Here is an 18766-nt window from a genome sequence, read left to right as displayed (position 1 = left end):
GGCAGAGAAGCAGGCAGAGAGAGAGGAGGAAGCAGGCTCCCCACTGAGCCTGATGCAGGGCTGGATCCCAGGACCCTGCCCAAAGGCAGAGGAACTAAGCCGAAGGCTGAGGCTTAACCCACTGAGCCACCCAGGCGCCCCTTGTGTCTGATTTGAATTTGTATTTTAGATTGAATATTTTAATATGCTTTTTGGCTATTGATCTCTTCTTTATATTTTAGTCTGGTTTTCTATTGAAATGCTTATCTTTTTTGATTTGCAAAGATTTCTTCATAAAGGAAATTGGTTCTTTATATGTCTATTGCAGTTTTTTCCTTTGTTCTGTTTTGCCTTTTAATTTTGTTAATTTTTTAAAATTTAGTTTTTTTACCAAGTGATCATCCACATCATTTTTAAAAATAACAAACAATATAAAAATATATACACATACAGAAAGATACAATGTTTAGGATTTGCTCTGAACTAACCCTTTGGTGGTGATGGGAAAGTGGATGGGGGTGTAGAGGAAATGATTGGCCATGTGTCAATAACTGTTGAAGGTAGATGATAATTTCTTGGACATTCATTATCATATTTCCTTTGTTATGTATGTATGAAAGTTTTCATTGTATATAGTAGTAAGTGAACAACCAAGAAGATCAACAGTGAGAAAAAGGTTTACGGTGAAAAGTCTTGTTCGTTCTGATGTCTCCATGTTGCTATGGCTAAACCAAAATTGCTCTTTGACCTCTTGATCAATCCCTGTTCCATCTCCAGAGGAAATACTAGTGTGTATGTAGCTTTACTTTCTGTGTATTTACAAATTTATAAGTTGGAATACTCCTTCTTTCAGTGGTTTAAAATAAGTAGTATTATATTGTAGGCATTATTTTGTACTTTTTAAAAAAAAACTTGATATTGTTCACATGTTCTCCATATTGATATGCATAGGTCTAACTCATTTGTTTTCACTGCTGCATTGTAATCCATATGTAAATTACTAGGCTTGTCCTCCAGAAACTCTGATTCAGAATTTTGGGGTGGAGCTTGAGATTTTTGGAAACATTGCCATAGTTTTTTAATAGTGACACATATTTTTTTCACTATAGATACATAGATGTTTATCATACTAAATTTGGACATTTCAGAAAAACCATTGATATATTGATGACCATTTAAGCTGTTTCCATTGTTACAATGTTATAAACACAGCTATACTGCCTGTTAATGCACTCATGTTAGTTCCTTCTGTGATAGATTGAGATGTGGCATTATCAGGTTATTCTAAGGGCTTGGCTTTTTTTTTTTTTTTTAAGATTATATTTATTAGAGAGCGCACGCGCGCACACACACACACACACACAGGCATGCACGCACAAGTTGGGGGAGGGGCAGAGCACAATAGACTCCCTGCTGAGCACAGAGTGCAAAGGGGGCTGGAACCCAGGACCCTGAGTGACCTGAATCAAAGGCAGGTCCTTAAATGACTGAGCCACCCAGTTTCTCCAGGGCTTGGCTTTTTACATTTTAGTGGTTACTAATTTATCATTTTTTTTTCCTTTTTTATATTTCTTATATTTGTTCTTATCTCACTTAATCTGTAACAATTTTTGAGGTATGAATAACTGCTCTTTTTAATAGAAGAGGAAACCAAGGCTTCGTAAATAACTTATCCCAGGTCAAGGGAATGAAGTACTTTTGGAATAGCAAGTTGTCTTGCTCCAAAGAAGAAACAGGAGTAGAAAGAATAAATACTCTGTTCTAGTCTCCTTCTTCTTATCAATAATAGAATATTTCTCTTTTGGACAGCTACTTTGCAGGTTCCTATTTAAGAGATTTACTCTTAGTGCCATTTTTTGCAAAAAAGGAATCTTTTCTCTAGGGCATACATTATATTTGGTCTTAGCTGATAAGATGAAATAGATAATATTTAATATATATTCAATATTCAATATAATCTTGAGGATAAGACAAACATATTAAACTTCTCTAGAGGATAAGACAAACATATTAAACTTTTATTTTTAGAAAAAATATTTCAGTGGAAGAGTATTACTGCTCTTCTTAGGTTTTTCAGGTACTGCTTTTCAGGACTGATTGATCATATTCTGACTAATTTATAAATTTATATTCTTTCTTATGTATTTTTCTTCTTTTTGTGGTAGATGCCCCCCACTGATGGATATTACTCTACACATGTTGAATGGATATCTTCTTGCATCCAAAGCCTACCTTAGTGCTCATCTGAAGGAGACTGCAGAACAAGATAGGCCTTCTCAGAATAATACAATAGGTTTAGTTGGGCAAACTGATGGCCCAGAAGTTACCAGAGAAGAATTGAAAAATGCTTTACTGGCTGCTCAGGTAATGAAATTTAGTCAAGGGAAGCATGGGTTTCCCTGTTAATATAATTAGTTAAATAGACAGCAGATGATTGCCCTTTATGTACAATAGTGACATATTGCGCATTTCGTTCATTACAGAATGTATTATAATGCAGTTTCCTTTGCTTCTGAAGATCAGATTACTAAAATTAGGAATAATCTTCATGGTATTAGTTTAGTAGCCATTTAAATGAGATTTATACTTTAACAAAATAAGGTTTTCGAAACCAAATGGTGGAGACAAACACAAAAAGAAGTATATATATAATAAAATGTCAGATACTGGTAAATAGTTTGACAACATGAAGAGCTCAGTTTTTTGTTTGTTTGTTTGTTGTTTTTTTTTTAAGAGCTCAGTTTTATATTTAGGAACGTTTTATAACAATGTAGAATTTTAGTGATGTCTTTAGTAACTGTTGAATAAGGCAGGAGATGTGAGATGATTAAGTGTTAAGCAATTTGATGTCTTCAAAGTAGAAATGTTTTCTTAGTTTGAAATATAGCTTCTAAAATATTTTCATTGGCAATAAGGGGAATTAGAGTGATAATATAGGTCCACAATCCCTTAGCTATGATATAGAGATCAAAAATGTTATGAAAACTGAAGCATTTTTTTTGTAATTCAGTTGGCAGAAAGACCTGACCTGATGTGATCTCATTGTGACAAAACTTGACCTGAATTGATAGGAAGCTATTTATAGCCTTATCCCACTTATTGTGAATATTGTTTTGCTGCAGAAATGTGAAGATGTTTGACTGCACTGTGTGCTCTCCTAGTCTCTGCTGGAGATGTTATATAATATCAAACGAAAAAAAGAATTCTGAGTTCTAAAATAAATCTAGCCCTCAGAATTTCAGATAAGGGATTGAAGATCATAATAGCTACCATTTATTTGATGGTTGCTATATGCTGAGTACTATTCTAAGTTCTTTATGTATATTAACTCATTTAACCTTTATAGCCAACCTATGAGGTAGGGAGTATTATCCATTTTTACAAATTAGGACACTGAGACTTAGGGAGGTTAAGTCACTTGCTCAAGGCTGCACATTGCTAAGTGGCAGAGTATTCAAGCCTGGGTAGTCTGGCATCAGAGTCTACAAACAAAAACAACCCCAAACCAAAAACCCTTTAACTGAAGAATGATAATTACAAAATAAAGCTAACCTTACTTTATAATCAAGTTCATCAGACAGTTAGATGAATTGTTTTCTTTGATTCCATGAGGTCCATGTCATATTTCATTTTTTGGTTACCTTTTCCTACTAGATAAGAGACATTATAGCTCTCCTTTAAATGTAGGGGCATCAAGTGGGTCACCCCTCAGGAAATTACTGTTCTATGAAATGACACTCAAGCTTGTAGACTGAGCAACAGTGAGTTGGACAGGTAGAATAGATGGTAAGGCAGAATTTTTCTTTGCAAAACCAGGGCTATAAAGAGCCCATCTTCAAATTAAAAGGGGAAAAAAGCTTTAGGAAGTGACATTTAGGCATTAATTATTAACCATCATCTTCAGAAGAATTAATTAATTGGTGAGAAAAAAGTGCCAGGTGAGAAAAAGAGGGGAATACAGAATAGGATCTTGGGAGATGTAGGAATTTAAGAGGAAAGATCAGAGGTTCTGGTAGAAGTCACCTTTTGCTTAGGTCCTCTTTTTGATATCACTGAATCAGAATACTCTTCTAGTAGATGATTTTAAACTGCAGTCCATTGATCTGCCTTAGTGATATGTGATGACCCTGAAATTATGCATATATTTGTTTACTTGTTAATTTTTATATGGAGAGGGTGTGTAGTTTTCTTCAGAGCCTTAAAAGCATTCATGACCTTAAACATGGTGAGAATGACTGCCCTATAGATTGCTCATATATGGTCTTAAAAGTATGTTCTTTTTTTTTTAAAGAAACAGTTGTTTTACCACTTTGGTTCATGTGAAAACAAAATTCTCAAAAACTTCTTAAATTCTGCTTTATTTGCTTGCAGGATAGTGCAGCTGTCCAGATTCTCTTGGAGATTTGCTTACCTACTGAAGAAGAGAAAGCAAAGTGTGTCAATCCAGACAGCTTGCTAAGAAATGTTCAAAGTGTTATTACTACCAGTGCTTCAGATAAGGGAATCGAGGAAGAAGACAATTTGCTCTGTAACCTTCGAGAAGTTCAGTGCCTTATCTGTTGTCTTTTACACCAGATGTACATTGCTGATCCCAACATTGCTAAACTTGTTCACTTTCAGGTGTGTTTCAAAGAATGTTGCTTATATGGTTGATGTTGATTTTTGGGGAGGTAGTGCTTTGATTACTAAATTAATGGGGATCAGTTAGAAATTGGAGATCACACAGATGATCATGGTCCTTTGCAATATGGCCCAAAATTCAGAGTTTTTAGATTTCATTTCACTCTAATAAGCTCAAATAATTTATCTCTATTCTGGTGCACCAGAAAGGTGAAATGCCAGGATACACGTAGAATACTGTAGCTTTCTGAGCAACTTTTACAGAAAGGAAGAAAAAAATCTCCCTGTGTATTTTTATATACATTTGACTTATAGTTGTTGGTTTTTTTTTTTTCCCTAACTCTTCCCCCGCTTTCTTGTTGAGATAGGGTTATCCATGTGAACTTTTACCTCTGACCGTCGCAGGTATTCCATCTATGCACATCTGTCTGGATTTCATACCTGAGCTTATTGCACAGCCAGAACTTGAAAAACAGGTAACAAGCATTTTGGAGGTTTAGGAAAAATTTTAATCTCCCTCCAGTCTTGCTGGCTATCAAACATTTAAAAACTTAATACCTAAGAATTCCTCAGAAACATGTAACATTTTGATTTTGCATTGCAGATATTTGCTATCCAGTTGCTTTCTCATTTGTGTATCCAGTACGCATTGCCAAAGTCACTCAATGTGGCTCGCTTAGCTGTGAATGTCATGGGAACTTTGCTAACAGGTGTGTAGCCGACCAACATCAATAACAAAAACTTCTAACATAAAGTCGTACGTATTTTTACTGAATTTAGTAGTATGATGTTTCTGTGTTACTAATAGTTTAATTTATGCCATCTTTTCAATTCTTTGAAGTTTTTTTTATTATAAATGTGATTTATAGCATAGAGGAGATGAATAGGTAGGCAAATTGTATCTTTCACTTTGTGAATAATTACATATAGATTTAGGTAAATATAATAAGCTTACCAGGGTGGACTGGGTGGCTCAGTTGATTGAGCATCCAACTCTTGATGTTGGCTCAGGTCAAGATCTTACGGATTGAGCCCTGCACTGGGCTCTGTGCTCAGTGCAGTCTGCTCTGGATTCTCTCCCCTCTACCCCTTTCCCTGTTCGCAAATGTGCATGTTCTCTCTAAATAAATATAAATAAATAAATAAAATCTTAAGGGGAAAAAAAAAGTTTTCATATTTTACAAATGAAAATCAGATCTGCTTTCTGAATATCATTAGATCAGTAGAAGACAAATTATAATTTATTACAAAGGCTTAGAGTTCCAGAAAAATATAATCATGATGTCTAAATAAAAGATAGATATATTAGTTGTTTCCTTAAGTTCTAAAACATATCCTGTTTTAATCACCATCTGTTTTGTAGAACAAAATAGTATGAAAATAAACTACTTTAAAAGAAATGAACTATAATTCAGTATTTTAAAGTTACGACTTAGTTAATTTCATGTTCTTTCTTACTGCTCCCATAATACTCTGTTCATTTTTCTTTTCATTTTATTCACCCCATGTTATTATTTTTAGCGGTTAAGAGCTTTAACTGCCTGAGTTCAATCGCAGCTCCACTACTAACTGGCTGTGTAGCTTTGAACAAGTTTCTTCTTCTTTCTTTTTTTTAAAAGATTTTATTTCTTCACTTTCATTTGAGCAAGACACAGAGAGAGAGAGAGACAGAGAGAGAATGAGCAGGAGCAGGGAGAGGGAAGGAGAGAGGGAGAAGCAGACTCCCCACTGAGCGTGCGCCCCCCCCCCCCCCAGCCCACAATGCGGGGTTCGATTCCAGGACCCTGGGATCATGACATGAGCTGAAGGTAGATGCTTAACCAACTGAGCCACCCCAGGCACCTCCTTGAACAAGTTTCTTAATCTAAGGTTTGAGTTTTTCTCCTCTATAAATACTTTCCTCGTTTATAAAACTGTGAGAATTAAATAATGCATGTAATGCACGTATCACAGTGCTTGAAAATAAGAATTTATATGTTGGATGATGGCTGACTATTAGATTGTAAGCTCCCTAAAGGCAGGGATCAGATGTATCTTAGAAAATTTAATAATCTCAGCACAGAGTATGGTGCTTAGTATATTCAATAGGCCATGTATGTTGAATTTATATCTGTAAAGTAAAAAATTGTTTAACTTCTTTCCAACAGTTTTAACACAGGCTAAGCGATATGCTTTTTTCATGCCAACTCTGCCAAGTTTGGTTTCCTTTTGTCGAGCATTTCCTCCACTGTATGAGGATATTATGTCTTTGCTGATCCAAATAGGGCAAGTCTGTGCCTCTGATGTTGCCACTCAGACAAGAGACATTGATCCAATTATTACACGTAAGTAGTAACTTATTTTCAAAGTTGTTTTAATATCACAAAAATAAAGGCCAAATTCCTTTCCAGATTCCTTGCCTTAATTTTGTTTTTTCCTTATGTTTTTAGGCCTTCAACAAATAAAGGAGAAACCAAGTGGATGGTCTGGTATCTGTAAAGATTTATCTTATAAAAATGGATCTGGGGACACTGGAAGTATGGATCCTGATGTACAGCTTTGTCATTGTATTGAAAGCACAATAATTGAAATAATAAACATGAGTGTTAGTGGAATTTAAAAAAAAAACTAAAACAAAAAAATGAAGCTGTTTGCTGCATACACTCAATATGAATCTGCATCTTACAACAACTCTAAAGTGAATGGGAACAGTAACATTTTGGAATCATTAAAAGATTCAGTTCAACATGGATATAGTTTAGAACTCTCCTTAAGAATTATGCTTGCTTATATTTGATTGGCAGTTCTTTGAATCTACTTTGCTGGTATGTTTATACTGTAGCAGCGGAATTTTTTTTTTTTTTCTTCCGTTGGGAGCACATTTAAGAAACTCATCACTAGAAAGTGAATTTGGCCTTATATTTACTTTTGCAATGAAGAAACAGTGCCATGCCTTTAATTTCTTATAAAGATGAGTCTGTGGGCAGCCCTAGTGTTTAATGTTAGCTAATAACAATGTGACAATGAGGCAATGATGAGAGGGAGAAAAAGGGAAGGGAGAATATAGGAAAAATTAGGAGTTTAAATACCCAGTAGAAACTGCTAAAACTTGCAAGACAAGTAGTAGTAATACAAGATGGAATTTTGCTTCTCAAGAAATAATATTCTTGAGAAGGCTTTAAAAAAGGCAAATAGCTTTTTGTAAATGATTTCCATGGAATTACAGATGAGAAATTTAAGATTTTACACATTTGCTTCAATTTTTACTAATATGGAGATATGTTTAAAGAGATACTTGAATAATTTGGAATTTTAAGTTACTAATTTAGAAGTGTTTACAGAAACATCTTTGTGCGGAGAAGAACCTGAAAGGAGATCTCATTTAGGTTTTTTTTAAGATTTATTTTTATAATGTTTTACTGACTTACCTATTGGTCAGGGGAGAAATACATTGGTATCCACTTAAAGTTTAGAGCAGTGAAACACACCAGATTAAAGAGCTTTTGGTGTGCCATCAGGATTATAATTCACATCATAGTTTTAGAAGATCTCTGAGTAAGAAAATATATACAGTGTTTGGACCTCAGGAAAAGTTAAAAATAGTGTAAAGTACCATGTTGCTGAAGGATTTTGCAGTCCTCCGTTAGTAACTTCCATTGATTAGGTAGATGCATTCAGGTAAATCGTAGTCCCATTTTTTTTTCTTTAATTAAGTATCCAACATAGAAGTTACTTCTCTTTGTTTTCTGAGATATACCTGAATAATACACTCCTCCCAACCCCTTCTTTTCTCTGCTTTGAAACAGACCTGTTCACTTGTAAAAGAAATTAGGTAGGCTAATAAGGAAGTGTGATTTTTAAGAAAAGAAATTTGATTCAGTCTTCTCACTAGCATATAGGCATATGTCATTTTTCTCCTTTGTAAAATGGGATTACTACTGGCCCTACCTCATAAGGGTATTATACAAGAACTAATTTGTAGCTATTTCAAATCATGAAGTACACAGTATCCTAGATGATAGGATATTTATAACTTTTATCTGATGCTTAATATTCAATGAAGTAATTTTGATGCAAAAATAAAGGCATCCACTTAAGAAAAACCATAAGATTTTTCATATTTTTAAACAAGGCAGTTTTATAAGTCTTTTAAGATTAAATACAACTGCTTGTGTTTAGTTTTTAAACAGAGGCTTTGGAATATTTTGTGTGAGTAGGTAACCTCTAGAAAATCAGAAAAGGGTTGAAATATGTTTTCTAACTAAATGCCGTGCACATTCCTGGATCACTTTTTGAAGACTGGTCAAAACCTGCTGTGTTAAAATAACATATGCTCTTTTTCATCAGATTTGTTGATGATGTAAATAAAATGTGTAAATATATTAGTAAATGTTAATATTCATGTATTTTAAGTTAAGGTTATAAGATTTGTCACAATGTGATTTCTTTTTATTCAAGTGAAAACAGATGTGTGCAGCTATTTTGAATATTGGTTTATAAACATTCATATTCTTTACAAATGTACTTGTAGTTTTTTGTATTTCATTTCACTGCTGCTAACTTGAAAGGGACATTTCAAGGGACTGGTATCCAGAACTGTCTGGCTCCAGAGTCTCAGTGTGTCCCTTTCTGTTATGCCACATACATCAAATGGTGATACAAGGTAGAGTCAGTTGAGAGTCTTGGGAATTTAGGAGAAGAAAACAGAATAGTTACCCTGGAGTGGTTACTTAAAAGATTAGATATTTTTAAAAGTTTGTAAATGCAGAATAACAATTTGAATGCTTTTTTGAGGACTTATTTTTATAAATTATCCTTCCACTGTCTTAATAAGTTACATTTTTAGTACTTTCCCTTCATCTTTGCTTATGTACACATACTGTCACATAATGAAATTCATAGTACCCAGCTGGAGTCTGCTTATTTTTTCAATTAATTTTATATGAAATTATTTTTGCAAGTTATTTAATTTTTATAATTATGGTTTATAGCAATTTTTATAATTATTTTATTGGCTTCATGATGATTGAATTCATGTAACTATCTCCCTATTATTATACTGGGAATTTTTTTTTCAGTATTATAATAGGCACTGTTGTAAATTGAGGTATTATAAGTAAAGGGCAGAATTTATTTTCATGACCAAGTTTTGTCATTTGGGGACAGTGTAGTAAAAGTGAAAGTGAAGCATATCAGTTCCCCTCTTGCTGCTCCCTCCTGCCGCAAACCTCTCTCCCAAACCAGTTTCTCGAATTTGAGAAAATGTCTCAGGTTTTGCTTTTTTGGACACTAGTATTTTAGCCAAGTTTAGACTATACAGAACTCTTTAGAAAGAGCAATTCAGAGAGATCATGGTTAACCTATTTTTGAGGAAATTTAAGTATACTTCTTGGCAGAGAAGAATAAACTGGTCTCCGGAGGGTCAGAGGTGTGTGAGCCTTTAAATAGAGGAAGAAGGGGCGCCTGGGTGGCTCAGTGGGTTATGCCTCTGCCTTCAGTTCAGGTCATGATCTCAGGGTCCCGGAATCGAGTCCCGCATCGGGCTCGCCTGCCTCTCTGCCTACTTGTGATCTCTCTCTGTCAAAAAAAGATAAATAAAACCTTTAAAAAATAAAAAAATAATAAATAGAGGAAGAAGTTTATCTGGTAGTAGAAGACATCGGAAGCGTCTGCCTGTTTTAATTTGGTATCTGGAAACGCCTCGAATATTATGAGATCCTGTAAGCTGGTTGTCATCGAAACTTTTCGCCTCATTTGGCTCATTCTGGCAATTGCCGCCTCAATCTTTTCGATCGCCTGACTACTTACTTATAAAGTTCTAATTTGAATTGAGTGGCGCTGATGAATGCGCGGGGAAATCGGCGAGGCTTAAAGGTGTGTCTTCTCTGTTGGTCTATAGACTTTAAGAATAGAGACTTCGAGTTTCTGAGAAATCCATTAACGGATTAAATCACCGGTGTCAAAAAGTCAGTTAAGAGCCTTAGGAATTCAGGAGAGAACTCTTTTCCTTTAAGACCCCAAGATTTGGGCGAGTCTTTCCCTCTTCTGCAGTTCGCCTTCCCGTGCCGCCAGGTACCTTCGGTCCGTTCTTAATTGCGTAGGCTTCCATTGGGTGCCAGAGTTCTCGCCCCCTGACCTTGCACCAAGATTGGTTGCTGGATTTTTGGTCTTGGCAGGTGATTGGTTGTCTGAGCTCGCCCGGCGATTGGATGCCAGGAGTCGAGGGGTGGGAGGCGGGAATTCGTCTAGGGGAGAACTTAGCTGAGGGGACTGATGCGGACTGGAAAGAAAAGCTGAAGCACCCCCGAGCCTGCGACCAGGTCCGGGTAGTAGCAGCCGACTGAGGAAGAGAGAGAGGCGTGTGACCTTCTTTGCCCGAGCTCCACTGATTTGCTTGCGCGGATATCTGTTTCCTTTTCTCCCGTGAATCGGAGCCCAGTCAGCGGTGCGTCAGTTTTCCTCAGGACGGGCAAGTCTGTCTCCTGTGTGGGGGCGAGAGCGAAGCCGGCTGGAGCAGTGCATTCTGCTTTCGCCCAAACTCCTCGCTGGCCGGTTGGTGTTGACTGGATCACCAGGGGCTCTGGGATCTCCACGGGCTGAGGGAGGAGGGAAGGGTGAGGACGAAAACCTGGGGAGAAGTCACCTACCCACCCCTGTTAGTATAGTCCGGGGCCTCGTGCTCTTGGCGGTAGGGGGCGACGGCGGGAGGCAGATAATTGTTTTTTGTTTGTTTGTTTGTTTCAAAGGACTGAGAGAGACAGCGAGAGAGGGATCACAAGCAGGGCGAGTGGGAGAGGGAGAAGTAGACTTCCCGCGGAGCAGGGAGCTCAATGCGGGTCTCAATCCCAGGACCCTGGGATCATGACCGGAGCCGAAGGCAAACACTATCAACTGAGCCACCCACGCGCCCCCTGAGGCAGATAATTGTGATGTGTTTTTGTTTGCTTTATTCCATTGTTATGGGGGAAGCTACACCATTTTGAGATGCCGGTTGTTACACCTGGGGCGGGGTATGGATTATTTCGAGGTTATATCCGAGTAACTAGGCCTGCTTTGAGTTGTTGGTTCAGATGAAAGAGTTGGAGTCCACCAAATCTCGTGCTCAGAGCTTCACAGAATCCCACAAATTAGAACTGGAAAATACCTTAGAATAGTGGTTCTTTGGGAACACGTAGGCTATGGTTAAGGTTATTACTGGCTTTCTAACAGTTGCATTGCTATTTCAACCATCACTCCATCCCCACATTGAGTTTACTATTTTTTTTTCACATTTGCTAAGTAATACCAATGTATATCATTTCCCCTCCTCCCTTCAGTTATTTCTTTAGGATGTGTTTCTGGGAATGAGAAATCTACGGACTCTTTTTTCAGAAAAATGCAGTCATGCACAGAAACTTATGCATGCAACATCAAGAGATCACAGTTTATGAATTATATCTATGTATCTTAGGTTAAAAAAAGTTGGTTTAGAAGGGGGATTAAAGTAGATCGCTTCTGTTTTAGATATTGGAGTTTGCGCACATTTGTGTGCGCATATTATTTTATTTTTTATTCTATTTTATTATCATTTTTAGAGATTTTATTTATTTATTTATTTATTTGAGAGAGAGAGAGAAGAGCACAAGCAGGGGGAGGTACAGGCAGAAGGAGAAGCAGGCTCACTGCTGAGGAAGGAGCCAGATATGGGGCTCCATCCCAGGGCCCTGGGATCATGACCTTAAGGGATTGAACCCCCCAGGCACCTTCTACTTAATTGATTTTTAAAGATTTTATTTATTAGACAGCGATCACTATCGTGGGAGGGCAGGGGAGGCAGAGGAACAAGTAGACTCCCTGCTGAACAGGGAACCCATGCGGGGCTTGATCCCAGGGGCCTGAGATGTTGACCAGAGGCTAAGAGAAGCTTAAGGACTGAGCCACCCAGGTGCCATAGGGTGCCTTATATACACATAATGTACAGACATTATCTTATTTAATTCTTAACTCAGTGCCTGGCTAATTTTTGTGAAAACCCTATCAAGTGGGTAGTATTATCTCCATTTCACAGATGCAGAAATTAGTTCTGAGAGGTTAAGTGACTCACACAGAGGAATTCAGATTTAGGTTTGCTTTAGTCCAAAACTCATCTTTCCATTGTACCCCACTGATTTTTTTTTTTTTAAGATTTTATTTATTTATTTGACAGAGATCACAAGTAGGCAGAGAGGCAGACAGAGGGAGAAGGAGAAGTAGGCTTCCTGCTGAGCAGAGAGCCCAATGTGGGGCTCGATCCCAGGACCCTGAGATCATGACCTGAGCTGAAGGCAGAGGCTTAACCCACTGAGCCACCCAGGTGCCCCATACCCCACGAGTTTTAAATAAGAATTATTGGGCACCTAGTAAGTGCCAAGGCATTGCTTCCCTCATAACAGTTTTTAAAGTTAGGGGTTACTACGGATATAGATCTTAAATCTAGAGAAGTGAAGACACCTGATCAAGGTTACATATATGAGTTGTTTTCAGAACCTGGTCTAGAGCTTGTTCTTTCTAACTCCTAGTTCACAGCTTTGGCACCCCAGGAATACAAATCCACATTTGTCAGATTTTTTTTTTTAATTTATTTATTTATTTTTTCAGCGTAACAGTATTCATTGTTTTTGCACAATACCCAGTGCTCCATGCAATACTCGCCCTCCCTATTACCCACCACCTGGTTCCCCCAACCTCCCACCCACACATTTGTCAGATTTTAAGACATGCTGTCAACCATTGTGTTTTATAAGACTAGGAAATTCTTTTATTTTCCCATTTGTTTTGTTTAAACATTTATTCCAGTTTTTATTTTCAGACATCTGTTCTAGTGTTGGGTATCTAGTTTTCTTTGGTATTGTTTCAGTACTGATTTTCATTTCTGTTGCAGTTAGGAATCTGAAGTAAATAGTAAAGCATGATGTCTTCAGTTTGGTCTGAATATACAATTGGTGGGGTGAAGATTACCTTTCCTTATAAAGCATATCCATCACAGCTTGCTATGATGAATTCTGTAAGTATTTTTCAATAGTTATTTTAAGTTTATTAAGTTAGTTTATTAAGATACAGGTGCTTATAATACATAAAACTACTTTTGTGTTTTCAGATAGTACATGGATTGAAAATATTTGCCAGTTCATTGCAGATTTAAACTTTGCAAAAATAATACTGATCATTACTAAACTGTTTATATCCATTGTTATAATGGAGACAAAGGAGAACATTCTGAAAAATATTTTCACCTCAGTTGGAACTTGTTTACTTTGCAGAATTAGTGCTTTCTACAAAATATTTGCTATATATTACACAGAACAGTATATTTCTCACCATAATTTTTTAAGATAGTTGTCATATAGAAAATGAATATACAAACAAGTAAACCAACTTTCCAACTTTGTTAAATCTGAATATTTAAAAATTTACCATATTTTTTGAGTTTATACCTTGTTTGTGAGCAATATTTACTTCACATATTTTATTTTTTATTTATTTTATTTTTTTAAAAAATATTTTATTTATTTATTTGACAGAGAGAGAGAGATCACAAGTAGGCAGAGAGGAGGAAGCAGGCTCCCTGTGGAGCAGAGAGCCCAATGTGGGACTCAATCCCAGGACTCTGGGATCATGACCTGAGCCGAAGGCAAAGACTTTAACCCACTGAGCCACCCAGGCGCCCCTACTTCACATATTTTAACTGTTGCATAATGATGTGCTATAACCACCTGCAGAAGCTGACCTTTTTTTTTTGCTTAAATTTTTAAGACGTAGGCCTGTTGACTATTAACTGTTAATCTATTTTACTTGCTGTATAGTATTCTGTTTTATGGATATACGAGAATTTTTTTGCCCATTTTCTTTTGATATACTTTAAAGTTGTTTACATCCTATAGCAATTTAAACAATGCTGCTATGAACTTTCTTATACAGATTTCCTTGTGTTCATGTATGAAAAGTTTGGACTATATACATAGGACTGGACTTGCTAGAGTTGGGTATCTTCAGTTTTACTAGGAATTGTTAATTTCTGTACAGAGTGGTTGTAACAATTTACACTCTCAAAAGCAGCATCCATTAAGTTTTCATCAAAGATATTCATGTGCTGTATTCTAGTTTTACAGAAATGATTAAAGCATAGATTGCTTTTTTTTCATTTCTTTTTTGCTTGATCTCCTTTTAAGGCCATAATAATTTTAGGGAGAGATATAAAGGAATAAAGTCTAGGTTTAACTAAATACCGGTTCTTCCTTCTATTGCTGTACTCCTGGAAGTGCAACCTTACTTCTCATTGTTGTTGTATTTATACTATTGATGGAGAGAGACCCTAATGAAGTAAACTGTTTATTGACTTTTTTATCATTTTTGTGTCCATAGATTGTCAGAGGATTAAATAGTAAGCAACATTGTTTGTTGGAGAGCCCTACAGGAAGTGGGAAAAGCTTAGCCTTACTTTGTTCTGCTTTGGCATGGCAACAGTCTCTTAGTGGTAAGTAGTTGGTTGGTACTTCAGGTTTCTTAGTGATATGAGAAAAAAAAAATTCTAATAAAGTATTTTTTATCCAGACTGATTCAAACCATGTTCTAGCTAGCTAATTTATTTGTTTGTTTATATTTTTATTTTTGTAAAGATTTTATTTATTTATTGACAGAGACAGACACAATGAGAGAGGGAACACAAGCAGGGGGAGTGGAAGAGGGAGAAGCAGGCTTCTGGCTGAGCAGGGAGCCTGATACAGCGTTCAGTCCCAGGACTCTGGGATCATGACACCAGCTGAAGGCAGATGCCTAACGACTGAGCCAGCCAGATGCTCCTAGTTAGCTAATTTAAGTACAGATTCTTTTTTTTTTAAATTTTATTTATTTATTTGAGAGAGAGGAGATCACAAGTAGGCAGAGAGGCAAACAGAGAGAGGGAGAAGAAGGCTTCCTGCCAATCAGAGTGCCTGATGCGGGGCCCGATCCTTGGACGCTGAGACCATGACCTGGGCCAAAGGCAGTTGCTTAACCCACTGAGCCACCCGGGCACCCCTCTTTTTTTTTTTAATTAACATGTAATGTATTATTTGCTTCAGTACAAATAATGTATTATTTGTTTTGTTTTGTTTTTTTAAAGATTTTATTTATTTATTTGACAGACAGCGATCACAAGTAGGCAGAGAGGCAGAGCAAATAGCCCGATGTGGGGCTCGATCCCAGGACTCTGGGATCATGACCTGAGCCGAAGGCAGAGGCTTTAACCCACTGAGCCACCCAAGCACCCCTAAATAATGTATTATTTGTATATAGATTATGTATTCAATACAAATAATGTATTATTTGATACAGGTCTGTGAATCATCAGTCTTACACACTTCACAGTACTCACCATAACACATAACCCTCCCCAGTGTCCATAATCCAGCCACCCTTTTCCTCCCCCTCCACCCCCCAGCAACCCTTAGTTTGTTTCCTGAGGTTAAGAGTGTCTTATGGTTTGTCTGCCTCCTCGGTCCCATCTTATTTCATTTTTTCCCTCCCTTCCCACCATGACCCTCCCCCCTGCCCCCATCATCTCAAATTCCTCATATCAGAGAAATCATGTAATTGTCTTTCTCTGATTGACTTATTTTGTTTAGCATAATACTCTCTAGTTCCATCCACGTTGTTGCAAATGGCAAGATTTCGCTTGTTTTTTTTTTGATGGCCACATAATATTCCATTGTGTGTATATATACACACCACATCTTCTTTATCCATTCATCTCTTGGTGGACATCTAGGTCATCTAGGTTCTTTCCATAGTTTGGCTACAGATTCTCTTTTAAGATATTTTTTTGTAAGTTGTATATCTTCCTTTTTTTTTTTAAGATTTTATTTATTTGAGAGGGATTGAGTGAGCAAGAGAGAGCACAAGTAGGGGGAGTGGCAGAGAGGGAGAAGCAGAAGATCGAGATGCAGGGCTCGATCTCAGGACCTTGAGATCATAACCTGAGCTGAAGGCAGATACGTAACCAACTGAGCCACCCAGTTGCCCCAAGTTACATATCTTCCAAAAGAGTTTCAACTGAGCAAAATGTGTTGTTAATTCTAAAACAGTTTTGAACATAATATAGTCCTTTGATGATTCAGAGTCTACATAAGTCATATAAATAAATAAAATCTTTAAAAAAAAAAAAAAAAAAAAAAGAATCTTGGAATGCTTAGTTATCATTATGAAAATGATTATGATAATTTATATGTAAAAGATGCAAGAGATGGGCCTGTCATGATGCTGTAACATACACAAATAATCGCTTTGAGTAAATCCTTTAATATATTTGCTTATTTGTTCCTTCCTTATAACATTAGACCATAGAATCTCTAAAGAAAACATTCTAGTTGATTTTTTTCTACTTGTTTGGATGCCAGATAAGCAAAAGTTTATTGTAATATTGTTTTCATAAATACATTATTTTCTATTACTTTTACTTAATTTGCTAACAAAAGCTTAGTAACATTTATTTTTATGAAAGACTTGCTAATATACATAATGAATCTGAAATACAGTATTGGATATATTTTAGTTATGTATTAGATGGATTTGACCTAAAGTATTAGGAGAATTTAAAGTTAAGCACAAGTATATGTAGGTATGTATTTATGTTTTTTTTTTTTTAAAGATTTTATTTATTTATTTGACAGACAGAGATCACAAGCAGGCAGAGAGGCAGGCAGAGAGAGAGAGGAGGAAGCAGGCTCCCTGCTGAGCAGAGAGCCCGATGCGGGGCTTGATCCCAGGACCCTGAGATCATGACCTGAGCCGAAGGCAGAGGCTTTAACCCACCAAGCCACCCAGGCGCCCCTGTATTTATGTATTTTTATATGTGTGTGTGTGTGTGTGTGTGTGTGTGTGTTTAAAAGGAAACATGCTACTGATAAGACTTAAAAAATAAAAAGTAAAAATTTTATAACTTTTGTTCATTTTGATTGTTAATGATGTTACTCTTTGGGGAAAAATGACATAATCTGTTGATAATCTAAAATTTTAATGGGAGACTGAAAATAGAATTAGTAGTATATATGTAGTACAGATGGGAAAATAATGTCAATACTGTTCATAGAAAATAACTTCATTTTTTTTAGCATCTATGAATTGTGTTTTTGTATATGTAGGCAATTGCTTCTCAGCCTTTTGGCTAAGATCTGGTGTAGTATACATGTAGGCACCCAATGTAGACTGCTATTACAATTATGTATTCTGTTTAAGTATTAAAAATTACCAGGTGCTGGGTAATAGGGAGGACACGTATTGCATGGAGCACTGGGTGTGGTGCAAAAACAACGAATACTGTTACACTGAAAAGAAATTAAAAAAAAGTGAAAAAAAATTACAAAGTAAATGAACCTTTGCATGATAACTGAAATTAATAAAATAAAATGGTGAATTTGTCTGAAAAAAAAATTACCTGTTTTATTTGAATGTTGATCTTAAAATAGATTTTGGTACATGTATCAGAATTGATATATCAGGGGCGCCTGGGTGGCTCAGTAGGTTAAGCCTCTGCCTTTGGCTCAGGTCATGATCTCAGGGTCCTGGGATTGAGCTTTACATTGGGCTCTCTGCTCACCAGGGAGCCTGCTTCCCCCTCTTTCTCTTTGCCTGCCTCTCTGCCTACTTGTGATCTCTGTCAAATAAATAAAATCTTAAAAAAAAAGAATTGATATATCATGAAACATATTTCTATTTGAAGTAGATATATAAAGTGGAAATTATTTAACCCTTATGTATTTACATTATTTAATGTATTGAGCTTTATTTCTTCAGGGAAATAGTAGTAATTAAGAATATACTTTAGGGGCACCTGGGTGGCTCAGTGGGTTAAAGCCTCTGCCTTTGGCTCAGGTTATGATCCCAGGGTCCTGGGATTGAGCCCCGCATCGGCTCTCTGCTCAGCAGGGAGCCTGCTTCCTCCTCTCTCTCTGCCTGCCTCTCTGCCTACTTGAGATCTCTGTCTGTCAAATTAAAAAAAAAAAAAAAGAATATACTTTAGGTCTTTATTTTAATCTTCCCTGCTTGATATTTTAATAAATCTCAATATAAATGAATACCCAGCTAGTTAATGTTATTAATCTTTGATTATTATCAGATTTTTACAAATGATATAAATTGATGTTAACTTCTCTATAAGTATTTCTAGTGTAAGTGTTTCTCTCTTGTTGTAATT

At 36.4% G+C, this 18766-nt stretch overlaps 2 protein-coding genes across 5 annotated transcripts in view; both read left to right on the top strand.

Moving 5' to 3' along the window:
• Positions 1–9072, top strand: part of INTS2 (integrator complex subunit 2) — a 44171-nt gene extending 35099 nt beyond the window's left edge. For 3 of the 4 annotated variants that reach the window (XM_045986035.1, XM_045986037.1, XM_045986038.1), the window contains exons 20-25: positions 2145–2343; positions 4351–4599; positions 4968–5075; positions 5204–5309; positions 6747–6923; positions 7029–9072. In XM_045986035.1, coding sequence (XP_045841991.1) covers positions 2145–2343; positions 4351–4599; positions 4968–5075; positions 5204–5309; positions 6747–6923; positions 7029–7198 — 1009 coding nt within the window. In that variant the 3' untranslated portion in view covers positions 7199–9072. Of the gene's footprint in view, positions 1–2144; positions 2344–4350; positions 4600–4967; positions 5076–5203; positions 5310–6746; positions 6924–7028 lie in introns of those variants that run through there. The other variant, XM_045986039.1, reaches the window with a different exon arrangement.
• Positions 9073–10844: 1772 nt separating this feature from the next.
• BRIP1 (BRCA1 interacting helicase 1) overlaps positions 10845–18766 on the top strand; it is a 183491-nt gene continuing 175569 nt past the window's right edge. Inside the window, exons 1-3 of the mRNA XM_045985542.1 lie at positions 10845–11130; positions 13478–13600; positions 14959–15070. Coding sequence (XP_045841498.1) covers positions 13505–13600; positions 14959–15070 — 208 coding nt within the window. The 5' untranslated portion in view covers positions 10845–11130; positions 13478–13504. The remainder of the gene's footprint in view (positions 11131–13477; positions 13601–14958; positions 15071–18766) is intronic.

The sequence above is a fragment of the Meles meles genome, chromosome 18 (genome assembly GCF_922984935.1).
Source record: "Meles meles chromosome 18, mMelMel3.1 paternal haplotype, whole genome shotgun sequence".
NCBI lineage: Eukaryota > Metazoa > Chordata > Mammalia > Carnivora > Mustelidae > Meles > Meles meles.
Note: the sequence above shows the minus strand (reverse complement) of the source record. Positions and strands in the feature narration are given on the sequence as shown.